The sequence below is a fragment of the Corvus moneduloides genome, chromosome 17 (assembly GCF_009650955.1).
Source record: "Corvus moneduloides isolate bCorMon1 chromosome 17, bCorMon1.pri, whole genome shotgun sequence".
Classification (NCBI taxonomy): Eukaryota; Metazoa; Chordata; class Aves; order Passeriformes; family Corvidae; genus Corvus; species Corvus moneduloides.
This window is the reverse complement of record NC_045492.1, coordinates 14,032,204-14,050,299: the sequence shown is the minus strand read 5'-3', so window position 1 is coordinate 14,050,299 and position 18,096 is coordinate 14,032,204. Positions and strand designations below refer to the sequence as shown.

General features: G+C 45.7%; 1 protein-coding gene and 2 long non-coding RNA genes across 10 annotated transcripts in view; 2 read left to right on the top strand and 1 right to left on the bottom strand.

Moving 5' to 3' along the window:
- LOC116452411 overlaps nt 1-7,922 on the top strand; it is a 92,158-nt gene extending 84,236 nt beyond the window's left edge. For 3 of the 4 annotated variants that reach the window (XR_004243490.1, XR_004243488.1, XR_004243489.1), the window contains exon 8: nt 1,437-7,922. This is a non-coding gene — a long non-coding RNA (uncharacterized LOC116452411). The remainder of the gene's footprint in view (nt 1-1,436) is intronic. The other variant, XR_004243491.1, reaches the window with a different exon arrangement.
- Nucleotides 7,923-11,376: 3,454 nt separating this feature from the next.
- NFATC2 (nuclear factor of activated T cells 2) overlaps nt 11,377-18,096 on the bottom strand; it is an 80,701-nt gene continuing 73,981 nt past the window's right edge. For 4 of the 5 annotated variants that reach the window (XM_032126897.1, XM_032126898.1, XM_032126895.1 and 1 more), the window contains exon 10: nt 11,377-12,084. In XM_032126897.1, the coding sequence (XP_031982788.1) occupies nt 12,029-12,084 (56 nt within the window). In that variant the 3' untranslated portion in view covers nt 11,377-12,028. Of the gene's footprint in view, nt 12,085-15,962; nt 16,051-18,096 lie in introns of all 5 variants that reach the window. The other variant, XM_032126896.1, reaches the window with a different exon arrangement.
- On the top strand, nt 12,080-14,813 carry LOC116452410. The gene is made up of 2 exons (XR_004243487.1): nt 12,080-12,535; nt 12,629-14,813. It is a non-coding gene; the product is annotated as an uncharacterized LOC116452410 (long non-coding RNA).

Sequence of the window (18,096 nt, the reverse complement as noted above, 5' to 3'; positions counted from 1 at the left end):
GTGCAGCCAGGGCAGATTTACAGCAGTGAAGCTGAGGAAGGGGAACAGCAGGCCCATGGTGTGAGGCAGGGCTGGGGTTATTTATGAAGATGTGCTGAGAAGCAGAGGAAGATGTGCCAGCCTGGCTCTGCAGGGTGCTGGTGGCCGGGGACATGTCACAGTGACAGCTCAGGGCTCCTCAGACACTGGAGTCCCCTTTGGAGGACAGGACGTGTGGGAAGGGAGTCCAATGGTGAGACATTTCTTGGACAGTAAAATCAGTTAAAGGAAATAATACTCCTGCTGCTCCTGCTTATGTGAACCCTCAGGACCTTCACCAGGCCAGGAAGCCACGGGAAGAGGTTCAGTTCCCTCTTGGCTCATTTTCTCCAAGCAAAATAAATGCCAAATGCATCAGAGGGGATGCAGGGATGAATGGGGAATGTGCTTTGTGGAGTCAGCAATTCCTCCTCCTTGAGGGGCTCAGATCTTCACCTTCCCCTGTGACTCTGCTGGGTTTCAGTGAGGGACCAGCAGCAGCTCTGGTTGTTACCCAGGAGCCCAAATCCAGGCCAGGCTCGGCCCAGCTCCAGCAGGAGCATCCTGGGGCTGGGCTGAGCTGGGCTCAGGGTGTGCAGTGTCTGCTGCTCCTTCACAGATCCGCAGCTTTCCATGGCAATATTTGCTCAGCAGCCAACTGCCAGGTCATGAGGAAGCCTTCTCACACTCCCTGTGTGCTGGTGGTGTGTGTTAGAGGAGAAATTGCATCTCTTGGCACTGGTGGAGAGGAGAGCTGCTCTGGTTTCCGAGGCGTTGCTTCTCGGTGAGTGTCTCCAGCTGCTGCTCTCCCCTCACCCAGGGCACTGACTCATGCTTTTTGCCATTACAATAAGTCTGTTTTCATAAACAAAATTAAGTGCGCTGTGTTTATTCATTAGGGAGATTTGAAGTCTCTCAGCAACCAAGAAATATACTTCGTGGGATGAACTCCTCTCCCTATTCCCCCTTTTGTCTTTTAACAGCTAAATTTAAAAAAAAAAGGTTTGGGAAAACACTGGCCTGACGCTCTCAGGGGGTCACTCTGTGTCTGTGGTGTGCAGCACCTCGAGTGAGGGTTGTTCACTGCCAGCCAGGTTTGTACAGCTCAGGGACTCGGGGCTGTACAGAGGGACATTTCAAATTGCACAGAGATGAATGGGAACACCGGGGCAGTGAATGAACCAGGCTTTAAACAGCACTGCAGGTGAGCAGAGCACAGCGAGGGTCCTGGGGCCAGAGGGAGAGAGCTTTGTCTGGCACCTGGGTGTGCCAGTGGCTTCCTTACGGCTGCTGTGGGCAGGACTGGGCAGGGCAGAGCCAGGCACGGCTGCGATGTGCCAGCGCCCTGCTGGCACTGCCAGTGCTGCTGCTGCTCTCTGTGGGGTCACCTCATCCCAGTCCCTCCTCTCCTCCCACAGGGAACACAGCTGGACCCAGCCCCTGATCCCAAGGGGGATGAAATCCAGTTTGCCTCCAGCGCTGGCAGATTTTCACCTGGATCCACAGCCAGGTGAGAGCTTCCTGCAGCCACACCGTGCCAGGACTCTCCTTTCAGGAGTCACTCCTCCTGCCACCTGGGATTACTGACACAGGGGAACACAAGCGAAGCAGCTCAATGGCCCAGGTATGATGTCAGACACACAGAGGGTAAACCCAGCCTCCAAACCAGAGAGGTCTGGCTTTGAACGGGGGTTAATAAAGCCTTTTTATTACAGGGTAGAAAATATACCTTGTATTTCTGCCCATAACAGCTTCTCAGTGACTGCCTGATTAGTATGCAGATGTTGTACCCACTGAAGCAGGAATAAATATGGAATTTGCTGTCTTTGCAGCAGGATTTTGGCCATTCTTGAAATCCCACTTTCTACCACATACCAGAAATGAAGTGAATACCTTTCTGCTTCAGGGGGATCCATGAATCAGAAACAAAGCACAGCAGAACAACAGGCTGGTGTTTCTCCTCCTGGAGCACCAGGAATGCTGTGCCAACAGCGCAATGTCCAGGTGTCCTGTGGTTTCCATGGCAGAGGATTCCATGAGACCTGAGCACAGCAGCTCATGGGCAGAACCTCGGGGTCATTCCTTGCGCAGAGGAGCTGCAGCCACCTCAGATCCATGAATGATGGGGAGCAGGAGCATGGACACTGATCCAGGCTCAGACTGCTGACAACAGGGGTTTGTCCCCAGTTATCATTGCTGGAGCTGGGGCTTCGGATGAGTCCCTTCCCCATGCCTCAGTTTCACCATCTGTACAAACAAAGTCATAACACTTCCTTGAGAAATTTGTGCTGTGTGGGTGAAAAAACACACTGGGTAACCCCAAGGAATTTTGTAATTTTTAAATGTTTAAACTTTGGAATGTTTGGATTTCTCTGTGACTGACAGTGAACGTAGGGGGTCCTCTGGCTCCAGTCCCAGGTGGAAAACTGGATGCAGTGGCACAGGCAGGAAATTGTTGGACAGCAAAGCACCATGTCTGAAGTGTAACCAGATGGACTGTCCCGTTAGATTGTCCTGAGCCTGTGTCTGACCATGATTCCTCAAAGGAAGCCTCTTCACCTGCAGCCACGCTCTCCTTGGTGAGGCAACAAACACCATTTCAGTGCTTTCCTATTTGTGCTGCTGGAAAACGCTCTGGGTAAAGCCATGACTGGTGAGTGAGTACATCTGATTTTCAGCTCCTTCCAGGGCAGCCTCCAGCTCTGTTGTTTATAGAACATGCAACAGATGAGATCGATGCAGAGTGAATTGTTCTCTTCATCACCTTCAGGGGGTTCTGCTCCTCCTCCTGAGAGCCAGGGAGTCCCTGTCGGGGGCTGCTCTTTGCAGACCTTGTGTGAGGCTCTCAGATGACTCCAATGCCTTTCCAAAGAGGTCCTGGTTCCTTCCAAATCTGCAGTTTCAGAACCTAAACCCGCTCCAGACACAGAAGGGATTGCGTGGGCCAGTGATGGGCTGCAGGTCCCCGATGGCTCTGCACCAGTGCCAGGGCAGGTTCCGAGGGCTCACCCAGCCAAGGCCAGTGCCAGCTGCTGCCCCGGGGGTTGCCATGGCCAGGCCACCCCCTGGTCCCTCGGGGGTCTCTCCAGGTGGGCTCCCAGCCCTGGGGCTGTGGCTGGGACCGGTGCTGAGCTCAGCTCCCTGCAGATGGCACTGCCATCCTGTGCTGAGGAACCTGCCCTGCTGCTCTCCCGGCCTTTCTCCTTGCTCGGGGAAGCAAAAAACCACTCAACCCTCTCTGCAGTGTAAAGAGCACATTTTCTGTCAGCTTTGCTGTAGTCCCAGCCTGCAGCTGAGAGGGAGCAGTGACGTTCTGAGGCAAAGCGAGGCCCATTCCCAGAGCAAAGCCTAGAAAATCGGACAATCATTTAGGCTGGAAAAGACCTTTAGGATCCCTGATTCCAGCTGTTAATGTAACGCTGCCAGTGTGAGCTACGTGGTCACAGCCCCATTACATTTATTCCTTCCATTTATTCTTCATGCTGTTTGGCCTTTATAAGGGTGGATGGAGCCAATGTGGTTTCTTGTAAGAGCCCTTTATAAAAGCCAACCAAATCCTGATTTATGGAACTGTTTGAGTTTGGAACTGGGGAAGAGAATAAAGGAAAGGAGAGAAAGGTGTTCCTGGCTGAGCTGGTCACTGGAGAATGAAAAGGGAAAGGTCTCAGCTTTCCCCCCCTGCTTTTCCTTTAGTGAAGCCCATCATGGAAAAGCTTGAAAATTAAACATCAGTTGGGCTTTGATGTCAGGGGTCTGCTTGTGCTGGGGGTATCAGGCAGCTAAGGAGGTGTTCATGGCACTGCCTGTCTTTCAATAATGTTACATAAAGCGTCCATGAAAAATACACTCAGGCCAACCTAAAACTGCAGGTCAAGCCCAGGGGTGTGAGGAGTTAAACTGCAGTTTGTTACTGCTTATTTCTTACCCTCTAGTGCCCAAAGCAGAGCCCAGCCCTTAAAACAGTTAATAACATTTAGAAAGAACTTCTTTAATGGCATTCAACCCCAGAGCTGTTCAGAAATGATGCAGCTGGCAGAGGAAGGGTTCCTGAAGAAAACAAGGCTGGCATGGTGGACGTTGGCTGCTCCCCACACCCCATCCCTGGCCTGAAATCCACTGCATCCAAAATCCCTGGGCGGAGCCGAGCTCTCACAGGTAGTTAGACAGCTGGTAGACTGCAAAGCTCAGAAAAATCCAGCCTTCTACTGTTTGTGTGTATGTCTGTGCAACAGATAATGTTTTATTTTAGTGGCTGCCTCTGTGCCCTCCTTGATATGGCTGTGATTTGGTCTGTGGAATAAAGAGGTGCCTGGCTATGGCCACTTGTGTGCAGGGTGGCTCCTGCCAGCCTCTCCCACCTCCCTTTCCCAGGTTTTTAGGGCAAGTGATCCCTCACAACCTCAGCAATTTTGCTGTGCAGTTTTGCCCTTTGGGTCAGTAGGAGCTCAAATCCTCTGCTGTGGCTTTGCCTTCCCTAAATAAAATTAATTCAAGCCCCTGAGTTCACTGAGATGATGAATTCAGAGGAGCAGCCAGTCCAAGTAAGGCACAGGGACAGGGAGGATGAGGATGGTGTTGGGTGGGAGCTCCTCTTCCCTTGGAGCAGCCCAGTTGAGCGTGGCCACCTGAGCAAGCCAGTGATGATGTATTTAGAAAAGAATCTGCTCTGAAACTGAAAGGCAGCTTCTTAAATTGACTGAATTACATTTGTATTTCAAAAAAGAAAAAGAAGCTGTAAATCGCGTATTTACACAGCAGAGCACGCGAGTGCTCATACGAGACCCAGATGTTCATTAGAAACATGGATTTTTCTTCCTTGCTGCTACCCTGAAAACTGGGAAAAAAGTCAGCTGTGTTGAAGGGTTACAAAAGAGCGAGTTAAGTCTACAAAATCCAGGAAATTTCCCGTTAAGACGAAAAATCTGGGGTACTGTTGTAGTCCTTTAATTCAGCCCCAAGACATAAATTAAAGCCAGAGGATCAGGTCAGGTGCTCAAGTTCTCAGACTGTAGCTGTGGAATTTCCAGGTTAAGTTACTTAAATTTTCCTGTTGCTGAATAAAGCTAAAACCCTATATGCCATATATTTGCTCATCATAAAATGTTCTCTCCTAGCCAGTAACAGCTTCTTTGTTGGCGAAGCCTGTCTGGTTTGTGAGGCTCCCAGCCTTTGTACAGGGTTTGGGAGTTAAGAACTTCCACATGGCCCTTGCTCTGAGGCTTTTGTGAATAAGCAAAGCAAAGCACTCGCTCCATGGCCAACAAATGCATGGAATATGGTTTGAATTCTCTGGTTTTAAATGCAAAGGATAATATTGATTTTGTTAAGGTAAATGTCTTTAATTGAATGCTGTATAAACTCGACTCTCACTGGGCCATAATGGGCTCTGGGCATCCCTCCAGCACAGCAGTATGAAAATGTCTCTTTTAGTGTCTCCAGTAGAGAAATGCAGAATTAAGATTTAGATGAAAAAAAGTGACGTGGAGTCCATCCCCAGTCTCTAAAAAGGCATGATGCAGGAGGACATTTACATAGCTGGAAATTACTGCTTTATTACGGTCAAGACTCTGCAGTAGCTGTTGATGTGGATTGTTTGGGGCTTTTTGTTGGGATGGTGGGAATAGAAAATTAAAAGAGGGAAAACAGACATTAAGAGAAAATGAAGAAGTGTCAGTGTGGCTCAGTCTCATCCACAGAACCTGGGTGGGATCCTGACACAAAGAGGAGCTCAGCAGCTCATTGATGATGAAATGCTCTGTACTCTGCACCTTTTGCACATCCCATTCCTGAGCATTTATGAGGGTGACAAGGACAAGAAGACAAGTGGGTGACTCATGATATTCATTTATCAAAGGCAGTAAAGGTATTTAAGAACAGACCAAACACTCTTGCAGTAGATGATGCCCTTTCATTTATTGCTAATCTACCATAGTACAGGCAATATATAAAAATACTTTACAGATAGCAAAAAATCATTACATTGGAGGTTAACAACGTTGTTGTAGGAATGTGAATGATATAAACCCCTTTTCAATTGTGAGTCAGGGTTTTGAACAAGCAATTTGATTCACAAGACACCTGTTAGGATGATGGGAGTGACAAACGCTCACTCGTGTGCCTATTAAAATATGGCTTTACCTGAACATCCAGGGCAGGCCTGGACTTTGGGGGGAATCACTTCATAATTACAGACAAAAACCTGAGTGCCAGGCAGGCCAGCACTGTTCAGACTCTCTGTGCCCAGGTGTCACCAGCACACTGGGCCAGGCCCTGCTCAGAGCAGGGGCAATCCTGCAATAACTGCTGATTCCAACAGCACAGCTGGGGATTCCTGGGTTTTAAAAACATTATTCATTTCTGAGACACAGTCCTTCTGGAGCTTTCTACCCAGTGTTGCTATTTTATGCATTACAGAAGGAAACTCACCCCCACCTTTTCCCCAGGTAACCACTCTCTGCAGTCAAGATCATCTTTTACAGCATCAGCACCTTCAGGTGAAGTTTATTGCAATGTGCAGGTACTAATTTATATTTTTATACCCCTGAAACAATGAAAATGGCTAAACAAACCTTAAACAGACCAGAGTGGGTTTGATTCTGGCTGGTAGTTACAGAAGTTGGTATCAGCTGTCACCCCTGCAGTTATAACACAGCAGGTACTACAGATACAGATGCCAATCTTATGTCAAACGTTCCCAAAGGTGGATTATTCATTCTGAACTGAGATGAATAAAGAATTACAACCTTCCACGTGTGGTGGCAGAGTGCTGCCTCACAGGTAAGAAACCACTGCAATGTAAATGATGAGGAAGAGTTGATTTCTGGAGAATTTTACAATTCACCCCATCGAGACCCAGCGGTGGCATCTCTTCCTATTGCACAGGAATATGGAACATAAATAACAAACACTCAGAACTGCAGCTAAACTGGAACATCAGATGATTTAAGTGGTGCAAAAATGATGAGGATCTGAATCAGTTTAAGATTTGAAATTAAGACAGTCATTTTCTTGAGTCCCATCTGGCAGAAAATTGTTCCCTATTAAGTAGCAATTTGGAAAGAAATGCAGGGGAAAAAGTCAGATTGAAATATTTAGAAACATATTTCTCAAGCGTTTAAAGCTGTCTTTGAAGTCTTTGGGAAATTTATCAAATACATCTTTTTTAGGACAACAACAATTCAACAACAATTGCATAGAAAAGTAAGGCATTCAGAAAATGAAAATTGATCCTTTATAAATACTAACCTTAATCCAAAAGTTATTGCATATTTGGTCAGACAAAAAGCACAGTCACTTTTTTTTTGGTAAAGATATGGATTACAAAATACACTTTAAAAAACATGCTAGCTACTTTGAGAACCGGTTTAGATATGTTATGAAGCAGCAGCTTTTTATACAATACAGAATAACATAGTGCTGGTTTTGGGAATACTCTACATTCAGGAAATGCCGTATTCCTACAGGGAGAATGGAAGGGATACATATTTACATGGATACAAATAAAGCAAGTGCAAAACCCATGACTCTTCTACATTCTTTCTACCAATAAAAACAACATACATGAGACACTTTCACTCCATTGCTGTTGCTCAGATCTTACATTTTGCTCATTCTCATGGAGAAAAACAAAAACAGGACTTCATATTTCATTGCAAGTATCTTCACAAGCAATTGCTCTCCTGGCAAACTCGACTTCCAACACTCAGACAAAAAAAAATCTTCCTGATATCTGCCCACTCCCAATCCACTCTCAGACTGTTTACATATCATGAATGATGGTTTTTATTCTACGTATATTTGATGCAGAAGTTTATAGAAGCTCCTCCTGTATTTGCAGCCAAAGCTTGGATGGAAAAATGGAAATTAAAAAAAAAAAATAAACACACACACACAACACAAATAAAGAGATGAACTTTTGAGTTCCAATGAGCCCCATGAACTTCATGGTGCAACTTTGATGGAAAATGCATTAGAGTTGTTCACCCTGCAGACAAGATATTTGTAGGCCTTTGGTACAATGGCAGGAAGGCACTGTGGTGAAACATTCAGATAACTGAGGAAAGACAGAACTTCCTCATGTGCAAATATGGCTATCTTCCAGATGAAGTGAGAACAAATTGCTCACAAAATGCTATTAACTCTTCCAAGGTTAAGCTTGTGCTTCTACAGAGAGAAAGTTGTATTAACAAAAATATTAATACTGGAAAAACACTGCTCAGCAAGAACAGGAAATAATTTAGTACTGTATATATTGAAATTCTTCAGCCTAGCTATATGATTTTAACATATCAGCTTCCTTTTTAAAGAGACAACAATGCACAACACTATGTCTGAGGATGCTCCTTTTCTCTGGAAATAAATATAAAGTTGGTTGAAGCTGAATTATTTAACTACTGTTGCATGGAAAAGCAGATGGGGCAGCACAGCCTGAGCTCGTGCAGCTGTGACTGAACCCCAAAATGTTGTCTAGAGAATACATGGAGTGAACCCTCCACCCTGAGCTGCTCAGGTGCTGGGAGCCAGCACAGGAGTGACCCAGCTCTGTTCAGGGCGTTCCTTTCTAATCATGAATATAAAATACACTCACAGAGATCAGGGCATGGCCTGGGCTGGCAGGGACCTTAAACAACACCCAGTGCCACCCCTGCCATGGCAGGGACACCTCCCACTGTCCCAGGCTGCTCCCAGCCCCAATGTCCAGCCTGGCCTTGGGCACTGCCAGGGATCCAGGGGCAGCCACAGCTGCTCTGGCACCCTGTGCCAGGGCCTGCCCACCCTCCCACAGATAATTTTTATCTTGATTTCTGATTTAAAGCTACCCTCTATCAGTTTGAAGCCATTCCCTGCCTTGTCCTGTCACTACCAGCCCTTGTAAATAGTCCCTCTCTGTGTGGGTGTATTCTATAAATTACATGTATATGTACACAGATTAATACCTATGCATCAAAGATGAGGAAGGAATACAGTCAATGTAAGCGTGACTAGAGCACCTGTAGCACATAAGAAAACTCCTCCCCCGCCCCCCCCCAAAAAAACACAAACAAAAAAATATCAGCCCCAAAAAACTAAAAAAACACCAAACCAAAATAAAAAACCAAACAAAAAACAAAACAAACAAAAACCAACACACACAAAAAAATCCAACAACTGAAAATCCAACTCTCTCTCCCCCTCTATAGCAAAGTGCCTGAAGAACACATCAGCACAGTGGAAATCTGGTGTATTTTGGTTGCAGAGGTCTCTGGGTGCAGCCTGCAGAGCAGTTCCATGCAGCACTGCAGGGCTTTGCCTGCCTGGGTCCCTCTGGCCCCTGAACAGCCTTTGCTCCACGTCTAAAGCCAGATGTTACAGGTTCCAGCTACTCTTTCCTTTTGGGGTTTAAGGTATTAAAAGGACATTTCAGCATCTACAATCCATAAGGCAGAACTTAAACACTGACCTTGCTGTTTGCTCAGATCCAGCACCACGTTTTAGTTTCCCCCTCTCTTTTCTAAACTGATATTATCTAAAAATAAATACGCAAAAAATTATACTCCTAAATTGATGAGTGGTTGCTGCAATCACCAGAGCAGCAGCATCAGCACATCACAGATCTGAAAAGACCTTCCTGGGCTTCTTTGAGCTTCTATTTAAAATCCAGCAAGAGAGAAGGTTCTGCCAGTAATTTGAGGATTTTTTTTCCTGCGGATGGGTTTTTGGGTTGTCTTTTACATTTCTCCTGTACTTTACTGGCTGGATGATGGAAAACATTTGATACATCCAAGTGTGAAAATGGGAGATGCATTTGGTCTGTTCTTTTACTCAGCTGCAGCAAAGAACTTCTGATAGGCAACTTCTGGCCTTTAGAATATGTCATGATCATCTAATTCATCAGACTGCATGAAAATCCCTTAATATGTGTCAGATTCTGGCCCACTGACAGTTTACAACAATCCAAAATAGCTTTCTGAGGCATGTGAGCCAGTCAGAGTCCTGCTGAGTGCACTCTAACAGGAATTCCCCTGTTCACAAGTCTGGGCCTCAGTTTTGTTTCTGTGAAAGTCAGCAATTAAAAAAAAGCTGTTTTCACCTTGGCAGGTACAGGCTGAGGCTTGGCCATGGCACCAGGGGTGCTGCTGCAGAGCAGAGCTCACAATGAGAGCACCACAATGAGGCATCCTGGCAGTTCTGGGTGATGGGATACAGGGGACTCATTTTGGGATGAAAGATTTGAATCTCACAAAGTAGAAACAGAAGCCAGGGTGTGCCATTAATGCCAGGCTGGGATGTGCAGTGCTCTGCTCTGGTTCTGGATCTGAGCTGGGCTGAATCTGGAGTTCAGAGCTGCTCTTGTGAAATTCAGATTTCTGTTTAAGGGCCAAATTTTAGTTGAGACCCAGGTCAGGCGTTCTGAAGAACCTAATGCTTCTGTCTCCCACTCTAAACCCCAAGACCTTGCAGAGTTTAAGCACCAGTTTTTAGTGGCAGAAAAGATATTCTTCCTGATAGTCCTGAAGAGATTTTTGTTGGACCAAGCACATGCTCTGCAGGGATTGTGTAAAATCTTTCTTGAGACATTGGGGAACCAATTTTGGGGCTGCTCTGCTGTATTTCCATCACCTAATTCCTGCTGTGAGCAGTGGACACGCTGGTGTTCTGCAAAGTTTGCTGTGACACAACTGAAAACTGGATTAGTTTCACTGTGCTTTCCAGAGCAGAGCTCAGGCTCTGCATTCCTGAAAATACCAGCATTCCTTATTTATAAGACCAGGAAAGATTACTATGTAATTCCTAAAATATTATGGTTATCTTTTACTGTACACTGATCACCCACTCAGGAAGTCTTTTTATCCCATTGAGGAGGCACTGACTCTCCTGAATGTTCTAACTTGTAGCTGTACAACTGCAGGTGGCAGTGGTTACCTGGAATGTGCTAAGCAGGAGTCAGGACAGGATATTCTAACACACGAAGCAAAACGTAACAAAATACTAACTCACATGGAAATTAAACCTTTCCAGGAATTGCTGGTAGCTTTGCAAAGCTAAAGAGGCAAGGTGAATATAAATAAGTGTATATTTTCTCTGGAATGTATGGCTTCTGTAAGATGCAATTATGTTCCTCTGCAGCTTGGGTGAGTAAATGTTCCAGCTGCTAAATGAGACAAGTTATTAGCCAAAAGCAGGTTCTACATGACAAGAAAGAGCAACAATTTGTAAGAGAGAAAATATCTGTGTTCCTACACTGCCTAAATATTAATAAGGATCAATCATAAAATCTTTGGATTTACTGTGACTCCTATATATTAATCTCTGTTTTACCTGGGTTTATTTTACCTTGGGACAGGCGTTGCAACTGCTGAATTGTTCTTTTCACTGGCTGTCTATGAGAATCCCTCTCCTTCAAATTCCTATCCAGTCTGACAAGAAAAATGAAGAAAACTCCTGGATTCAGCTGACATCTCCTGTCTGAAATACCAGTCAGTGCTCAGAGAAAACTGGCTTTTGATCCCAGACTGGATGAAGGCTGAGCGAGCTTGGGTCAGTTTCCTACAATAATAAAATTTCTCAGGAGGGCTTTGAAACCTGGAGGGCAAATCATTGTTAGTGACCTGCAGGATGGTGTTACTCTTTCATGGAATATATTACTCTTTGTTCCCCTTTCCCCACCCCCAGTGTCCACCCCCAGGCTCTGTGCCCTGCTCAGGGGACAGGTCCTGTCTCCCTGCGACGGATGGATGCACAGACAGATGGTTTGCAGCAGGCTTGAAGTGTTTCCTCAGACAGATGCTCTGTTCCAGGAGAACAATGTGATCTCTGGATGAAAGGAAGGGTGTCCTTCGTGGTGTTTACAGACAGAGGTGGCGAGTTGCTCAGTCAAGGCTGTCACTTGGTGCCAATTCATTGTTCCTCACACTGAGTCGCTGCCTGGAGATGAAGTGCAAAGGAAGCTGGAGGTTGCAGGGGCACTGGAAGGATCTAAGAGGTCACTTATGGAAGGATTCAGTAAAAGCTGTCTCACAAATCTCTTCTTCTATGTCTGATTTCTGGCAGGGAGTCCAGAAAATTCCTTCCTGATAATTTCATTAACTGGGAAATAAAGAAAGAGGAGGAAACATTAGAGCACTTCCAACATCACGACAAGTAAAAAGTAAAAGCAATCCTTGGGCAGTCAAGCTGAAAACATCCCCTCTGCATTCATAACTTAATTTTATTAAAACCTAAATAGTTCTGTTTGCCCAGACTACACCTTTTAGGAAGGCAAGGGGGAAGGAGTGGAGAGAGGGGGTTTCACCGTGCTTCAAGTGCCATAAAACACAGAGAGGCTGCAGCACGTGCCCAGGACCTGCCACATCCCTCACACACCCCTCCCTCTGTCACAGACACTGCCCTTACCCCAGGGAGAAAAGAAAGAAACATCTCTAAGTATCTAAGAATTTTCACATTTTCACTAGGCCGAAGGAAGAATCTTTTGAAGAGAAAAAGGCCAGGTTTGGAGGAAATACAGTGGACAGTGATGAAAACACAGACTGCAATTCAGGTGAAAAGTTTGCATTTGGGTGGCTTATGTTTGGGTTTTTAATCCCACTCTAGGCTCTACCTGCTTTACATTTTTATTATCATTTGTTTGCAGACTGTAGCACAAACAACTTCCATGTGAGAGGCTGGGACAGGCTTCTTAATAAAGCTCAAGAGAAGACACTGAAGAACTTTGCTGTCTGTTTAAAAAGTCAGAACAAAATCACTTCCTTTACAAAAGCCAATGTCTCCTGGCAACTTTTCAAACTCACTTGCCTAAAGCACCCTTTGGCACCTCCTGGAACAATTCTCTCTCTGGAATTTAAGTGCAGAAATCTCTGAACTTTAATTAGGAGAGACCTAAACCATGAGCATCTAGAACTGCCTTTTTGGGGGCTCCATTTCACCTGCAGCTCCTTGGTGCTGTATTCATCATGGTGTGGAAACTGTTTAGATACTTTGACAAAGTTGCCTTACAACCTGAAAGCCAATTTTTCTCAGTTTCAGACCCCAGATCTAAAAGATTTTGGTATTTGAGGGCTGAAACAGGAACTAACTCAAACCAAAGCAGACCCTCACCCAAGACTGATTAATCCTCAGGTTTGCAGCTGTAAGACTCCTCTATACTCTATCCCATCTCTAAAAAATGTTTATGAAAAACACGAATTAACATAGTATTAATTAACACAGTATTTCACCACTACCTCCTTTCTAAAAAAACCTTGTGCCCAATCTCTGGCAAGTCTCTGAGAAGGGGAACACTTGAATTAGTTTTTAATAGTTATGATTCATGGTTTGAAATCTCCCTCCTCTCTGCATGCTGGGATTTGTCTCTGAGAAAGTAAAATCTGTGTTTTTTCAAAGCCCCATGTTGTTACTGGCTGTGGGGGGCTGTACTCCAGGAACTCCACGCTCAAAAATCCCACCATTAACAGCCCATGGCGTAGCTCTTTCTAATTCCTGCTGGGAACTGCCTGGTTTCAACCAGACTGGTGCCTCCTGGAGATGATCTGGGCAAGCGAAGCAGAACTCCTGCCCTCTCCTGCTGCACAGCATCCTACCTGCCACTGTCCCCTGCGGGCTTTGGGGCGAACTGTGGCAAACAAAGCCCACGGGGGTGCTCGGTGTGTGCTGCTCTGCAGTGCAAGGGAGCAGCCAGAGGGAGGGGAGGTTGGTCCAGCCTGAGGCCAGAACCTCCTCCCGCTCTCTCAGAGCTTCCTGTTTGCTCTACCCAGGAAATGACAGGAGCAGGTCTTCAATGGAAACTTTTCACAGCCTCAGCTAAAAATAGCAGTGAGGTAAAAGAAGTGGGCACTCACTCTTACAGGGTCATTTCCTTTCGAGAAACAAGTGGGCAGAGGCTGCAGGCAATTTATTTATTGACACATTTGTTTGGGCTGCCAGCGCACCGAAAATACCGTAGATGAGCTTCCTTTTATCTAATACAGTCATGGAAATATCAGAGCCAACAGTCATCCGCATCTAGGAAGGGTTAAATATGAAGTGAAACATGAGCAGATAATTCAATGGAGTTCACTGAAGAGGCTTGGAGGGGTCCAGATTTGGGTGCTCCCTGCCCGGGGCTGGCTCTGGGCAGGTTGGATGCTGTGGTGAAGTGCTGACTCAGCCTGCAAACTTCACTTTCCCTCGTGTGAGGTCAGCAGTGGGTTCTGTGGGCTGAGGTTACAGGGGGCTGCAGCCTGAATAGGGCTAAAAAGCTGCAGGGGAACAGTCTGAAGCATTAACCCCACAGACAGGTACACCTGAGATCGCTCCCTGCCAAGAAAAATTGGGGAAAATTGGGGTTTTTTGTAAGCACCTGAATGACAAGAGCTCCCTGTTATCAGCTGGCCTGAATGTCCCACAGTCACCCCAAACTTCAGGTAAATACGAGTGGTGAGGGGAGTGTTAGGTGCAGGCTAAGCTGGGCATCACTAACGTGTGTCAGTGCTTGTCCCAGCACTGAAAGTCCTGATCTACAACCAGAGTCCCTAAATACGGGAATATGTAAATTAACAGGAATGGATCCCAAGGCAAGGATGGCTCTCCCAGCTTGAAATCACCTCCAGACCAAGCCTAGTGAAATCACACATCTTTGGGGATCTGCTCCAGATTTGGGAGCACGTGGACCCAGATCCAGGTGTAACTCAAGAGACCTGGGTTTCAACAGAAGGTTGAACAGAATCAGCAAGCTGAGCCCTGTCTAAACCTCAGAGGAAGCCGAGAGCATGTGCTGAACTCACTCTTCTGAACTCGCAGCTATCTTTTATTGGTATCATGATTAAAATGTATCTCTAGTATCGGTTGTCATTATTTGCTCATTTCTAGCTGAGAGGAAATGGAGATTATCTGATTAATAAATAAAACATTGTTATTTAAGGTGCCTGGCACTGGCTGCTCTGGAGCACACTGCTATTGATCCGTTAATGAGAGAGAACTGATTAAATGGGGCCACGGCACGTATGCAGAGATAATGAAAGATTAAATCATAAAAGAAGATACTGAAATACAGCTGCCATCAGCCATCCAGGCCAAGGAAATGCCTGGTTGGGCCTGAACCCCTTCAGCGTGTCCTCTGTCACATCCTGCTGTCGTAGGAGTGGGACAGTGGCCCTTGGAGATCCCCAGGGAGGTGACCCAGAGGCTGCTGGAATTATGGGGGGAGTCTGTGTCCCCCTGATGGGCAGTCTGTCCCGGGCTCCAGGCCCCATAGACAATCAAGACTCCCTCACATCCTCTCAGCTGGAAATGTGGAGTGTGTTCCCGTGGGGTGACATTGGGTTTGTCCCAAGCAGTCCAGAGACAGAAGGAGCCCCTGTCTGAGCCGGCAGTGCCACCCCAGAGGGTGCCACCCACACACCCTCTGCACACACGGCCAGGACAGCTCTGCCTGTGCCATCCCACGCATCCCCCGGGACAGCAGGGATGCTGTGGGTGCTGCCACAGCCCCACACCCGTGGCAGTGACCCTCTGGAGATCCTACAGCAGCGAGCGTCCCCTCAGAGAAGGAAAAGCTCAGCCCCAGTGGCTCCTCCCTGCAATATTCCGTGTCCTGCTGTGCCCACGAGGAACTGTGCCATGCAAAGCAAACCCACGGGCAGGAACTGCTGGAGCACCAGGGGCTGGGGAGGAAAGCTAAGCTGGCCCTGGGTTTGCTGGGCAGGCACAGCACGGCCCTGAGCCGCCTGGGAAGGACGGGACGCTTCAGCCCAGCATGCACAGCCCCACCTCTCCTGCCCTGCCCACCAGGCCCCAGCTACCTCGGGACAGCTCTGTGCTACACAAGTGGGGAAGAAAAAGAATGAAAAAAAAATTACATTAAATAAAATCAAATATTTTAAACCCTCTAAGCCAAATAAAAAGGGGCATGACTTTTTAATTGAAAAAATAAATAAATAAAGGTTAAGAGAAACACACAGCTGGAGAAAAGGCAGAAAAATACCAATTACCTTTCTTTTTGATTGCTTGGATCAAAGATCACAGTCATTCTTTTTCATATAATGTTTTGTATCCAGCTAAGGTGTGTATCTATCAGCTCTGAAAAAGATTTGCAAAACCATTTTTGAGAAAAAAAGGTAACCTTTGACCTATGTTGCAGGGCCAAGTGTTACAGTTTTCAGCTACTCTTTCTGGGTTAATTTAATAAAAGGACATTTTAGCATATACAACACACAAGGCAGAACTTAACCACTGACCTTTCTGTTTCTGCTCAGATCCAGCACTAGATTTTACTTTTTTTCACCTCTTTTCTCGACTGATATTATCTAAAAATGAATATTCAAAACCTTACACTCCTAAATTGGTGATAAAACGTGAAAAGCTCATAATTTGATCTGAGACTCCAAAGGCACAGGAGGTCCCTGCAACTTCTGAGTCAGGTCAAAGACTTGTCACTGCCTTTTGCAAAATTCACTTCTATCGTCACCTCAGTGCTCAAATAAGATCCAACACATTTATGGCAGATCCAAAGTCAGTCCCTTTTAATCGAGAGATCCAACCACAGTGGCTGTCAAAATCAGACTTTGCCTTAATTGTACAGAACAGGAAAGATCTGGGCAAACAAATGATGAAAGTTACAGTCTTTGCTTCACACACAAGTAAGGTGAATTATTTTTCTCAGGAGAAAGGCAGTATTTAAAATTTTCTGCCTTTTTTTTTCTAATTTCTTAATATTTTAGATTTTTTTAGAATTCACAGTGAAAGCATTTGGCACTTCTGCAAAACCATGTGGAAATGAGAAAAAAGAACTGCAATATTAAGGAGCAAAAAGTGCTTCTTAAAAACTGAGTTTTGAGTGCAAGATTCAGAAGTGTTTTTGCTGCTGGATTTCAGGTGACTATATATAGAAAAGAAGTATTTTACTTGGCTCCCAAGGATTGTGCAGCCACGTATCATACCCTGGAACCTCCCACTCAGTACACAGCCTATTTTATATTCTGCATCCTGGAAAATCAGCTTTTGCACACGAGAGCACAGCAACTCATTGACTGGGAAATACCAGTTTGGGTGCAGCGGGCACAAGGAGCCCAAACCCAGCAAACTGTGCTGGGGAAAAGTACTGGGAGCCTGTGGGGTTGTTTTATAAATCATCAGCAATTAAAGGCTTTTTTCTGGAAAATGGGGATGTAAAACTACTGAGATGTTCTCAGCTGTAAAGCTTTAATTACGTATCAAAACCAGGGTTTCTTCCTCACCGAAATAATGCCAAGAGGTGCACCCTGCAACTTTTCTGCCTTGTCCTGCTTGCAGCCTGTGGAGTCTGTGTGAACTATGAACCTCTTCAACACCTTCCAGCCCAACAGCAATCAGCTCATCTCCATCAATTAAGCAAACTCTCGGAAGAAGTTGCTGACCTCAAACTAAGTGGCAACTCAAGTCCCAGGATGCATTTTTGCTGTAAGAGTTATCAGTAGACTCCAAACCCATTGGCATCTTTCCACGAATTTAGCAACATAATAAAGATATCTGATGGAAACCAGAATCTAAATAAAATGCATATTTTTGGCTAAAGCCCTTCCCAACTGAAATCAGTATTTGAGCTGCTCTGGATTTACAGGATCTGGATTGCACTCATGACATTTAAATATCCTTCCCCTATATTTCAGTACAGTGCCAGAGTGAGGTGCAAAAATCAAACAGTTGGTATGTCTCGTACTGTCCTACCCAAAATGTGTAACAGGAAGCTGGGTGTGCCTGCAAGAAAAGAGCAGAAAATAAAGATAGCATTTCTGCTAAAAAAAATTCAATGCCCTAAACGCATTGTAGATCAAAACTGGCAGGAAGGAAGTACTCAAAACACAAATCTGTCTGTGACACCACCTCAGAAGTGCTAAGGATTCTCTAAGCACTTTCATTACTGTCAATGTACTTCCAGAAAAGATCAACAGCCACTACAAAACAACTGCCTCAAAACTGGCAGGAAAAAGCGTGACCTAGAGGGGAATGGGGGGAGTGCAGGGCTTGGACCTCTGTCATCTTCCTGCCATATGGCCCTGGCCAAAGTATCCCTGAAGGACTGGACCTGTTACAGATCTGCTTTGGGCTGAAAAATGCACAAAGTCTGTGAGGTCACACTCATGGAAC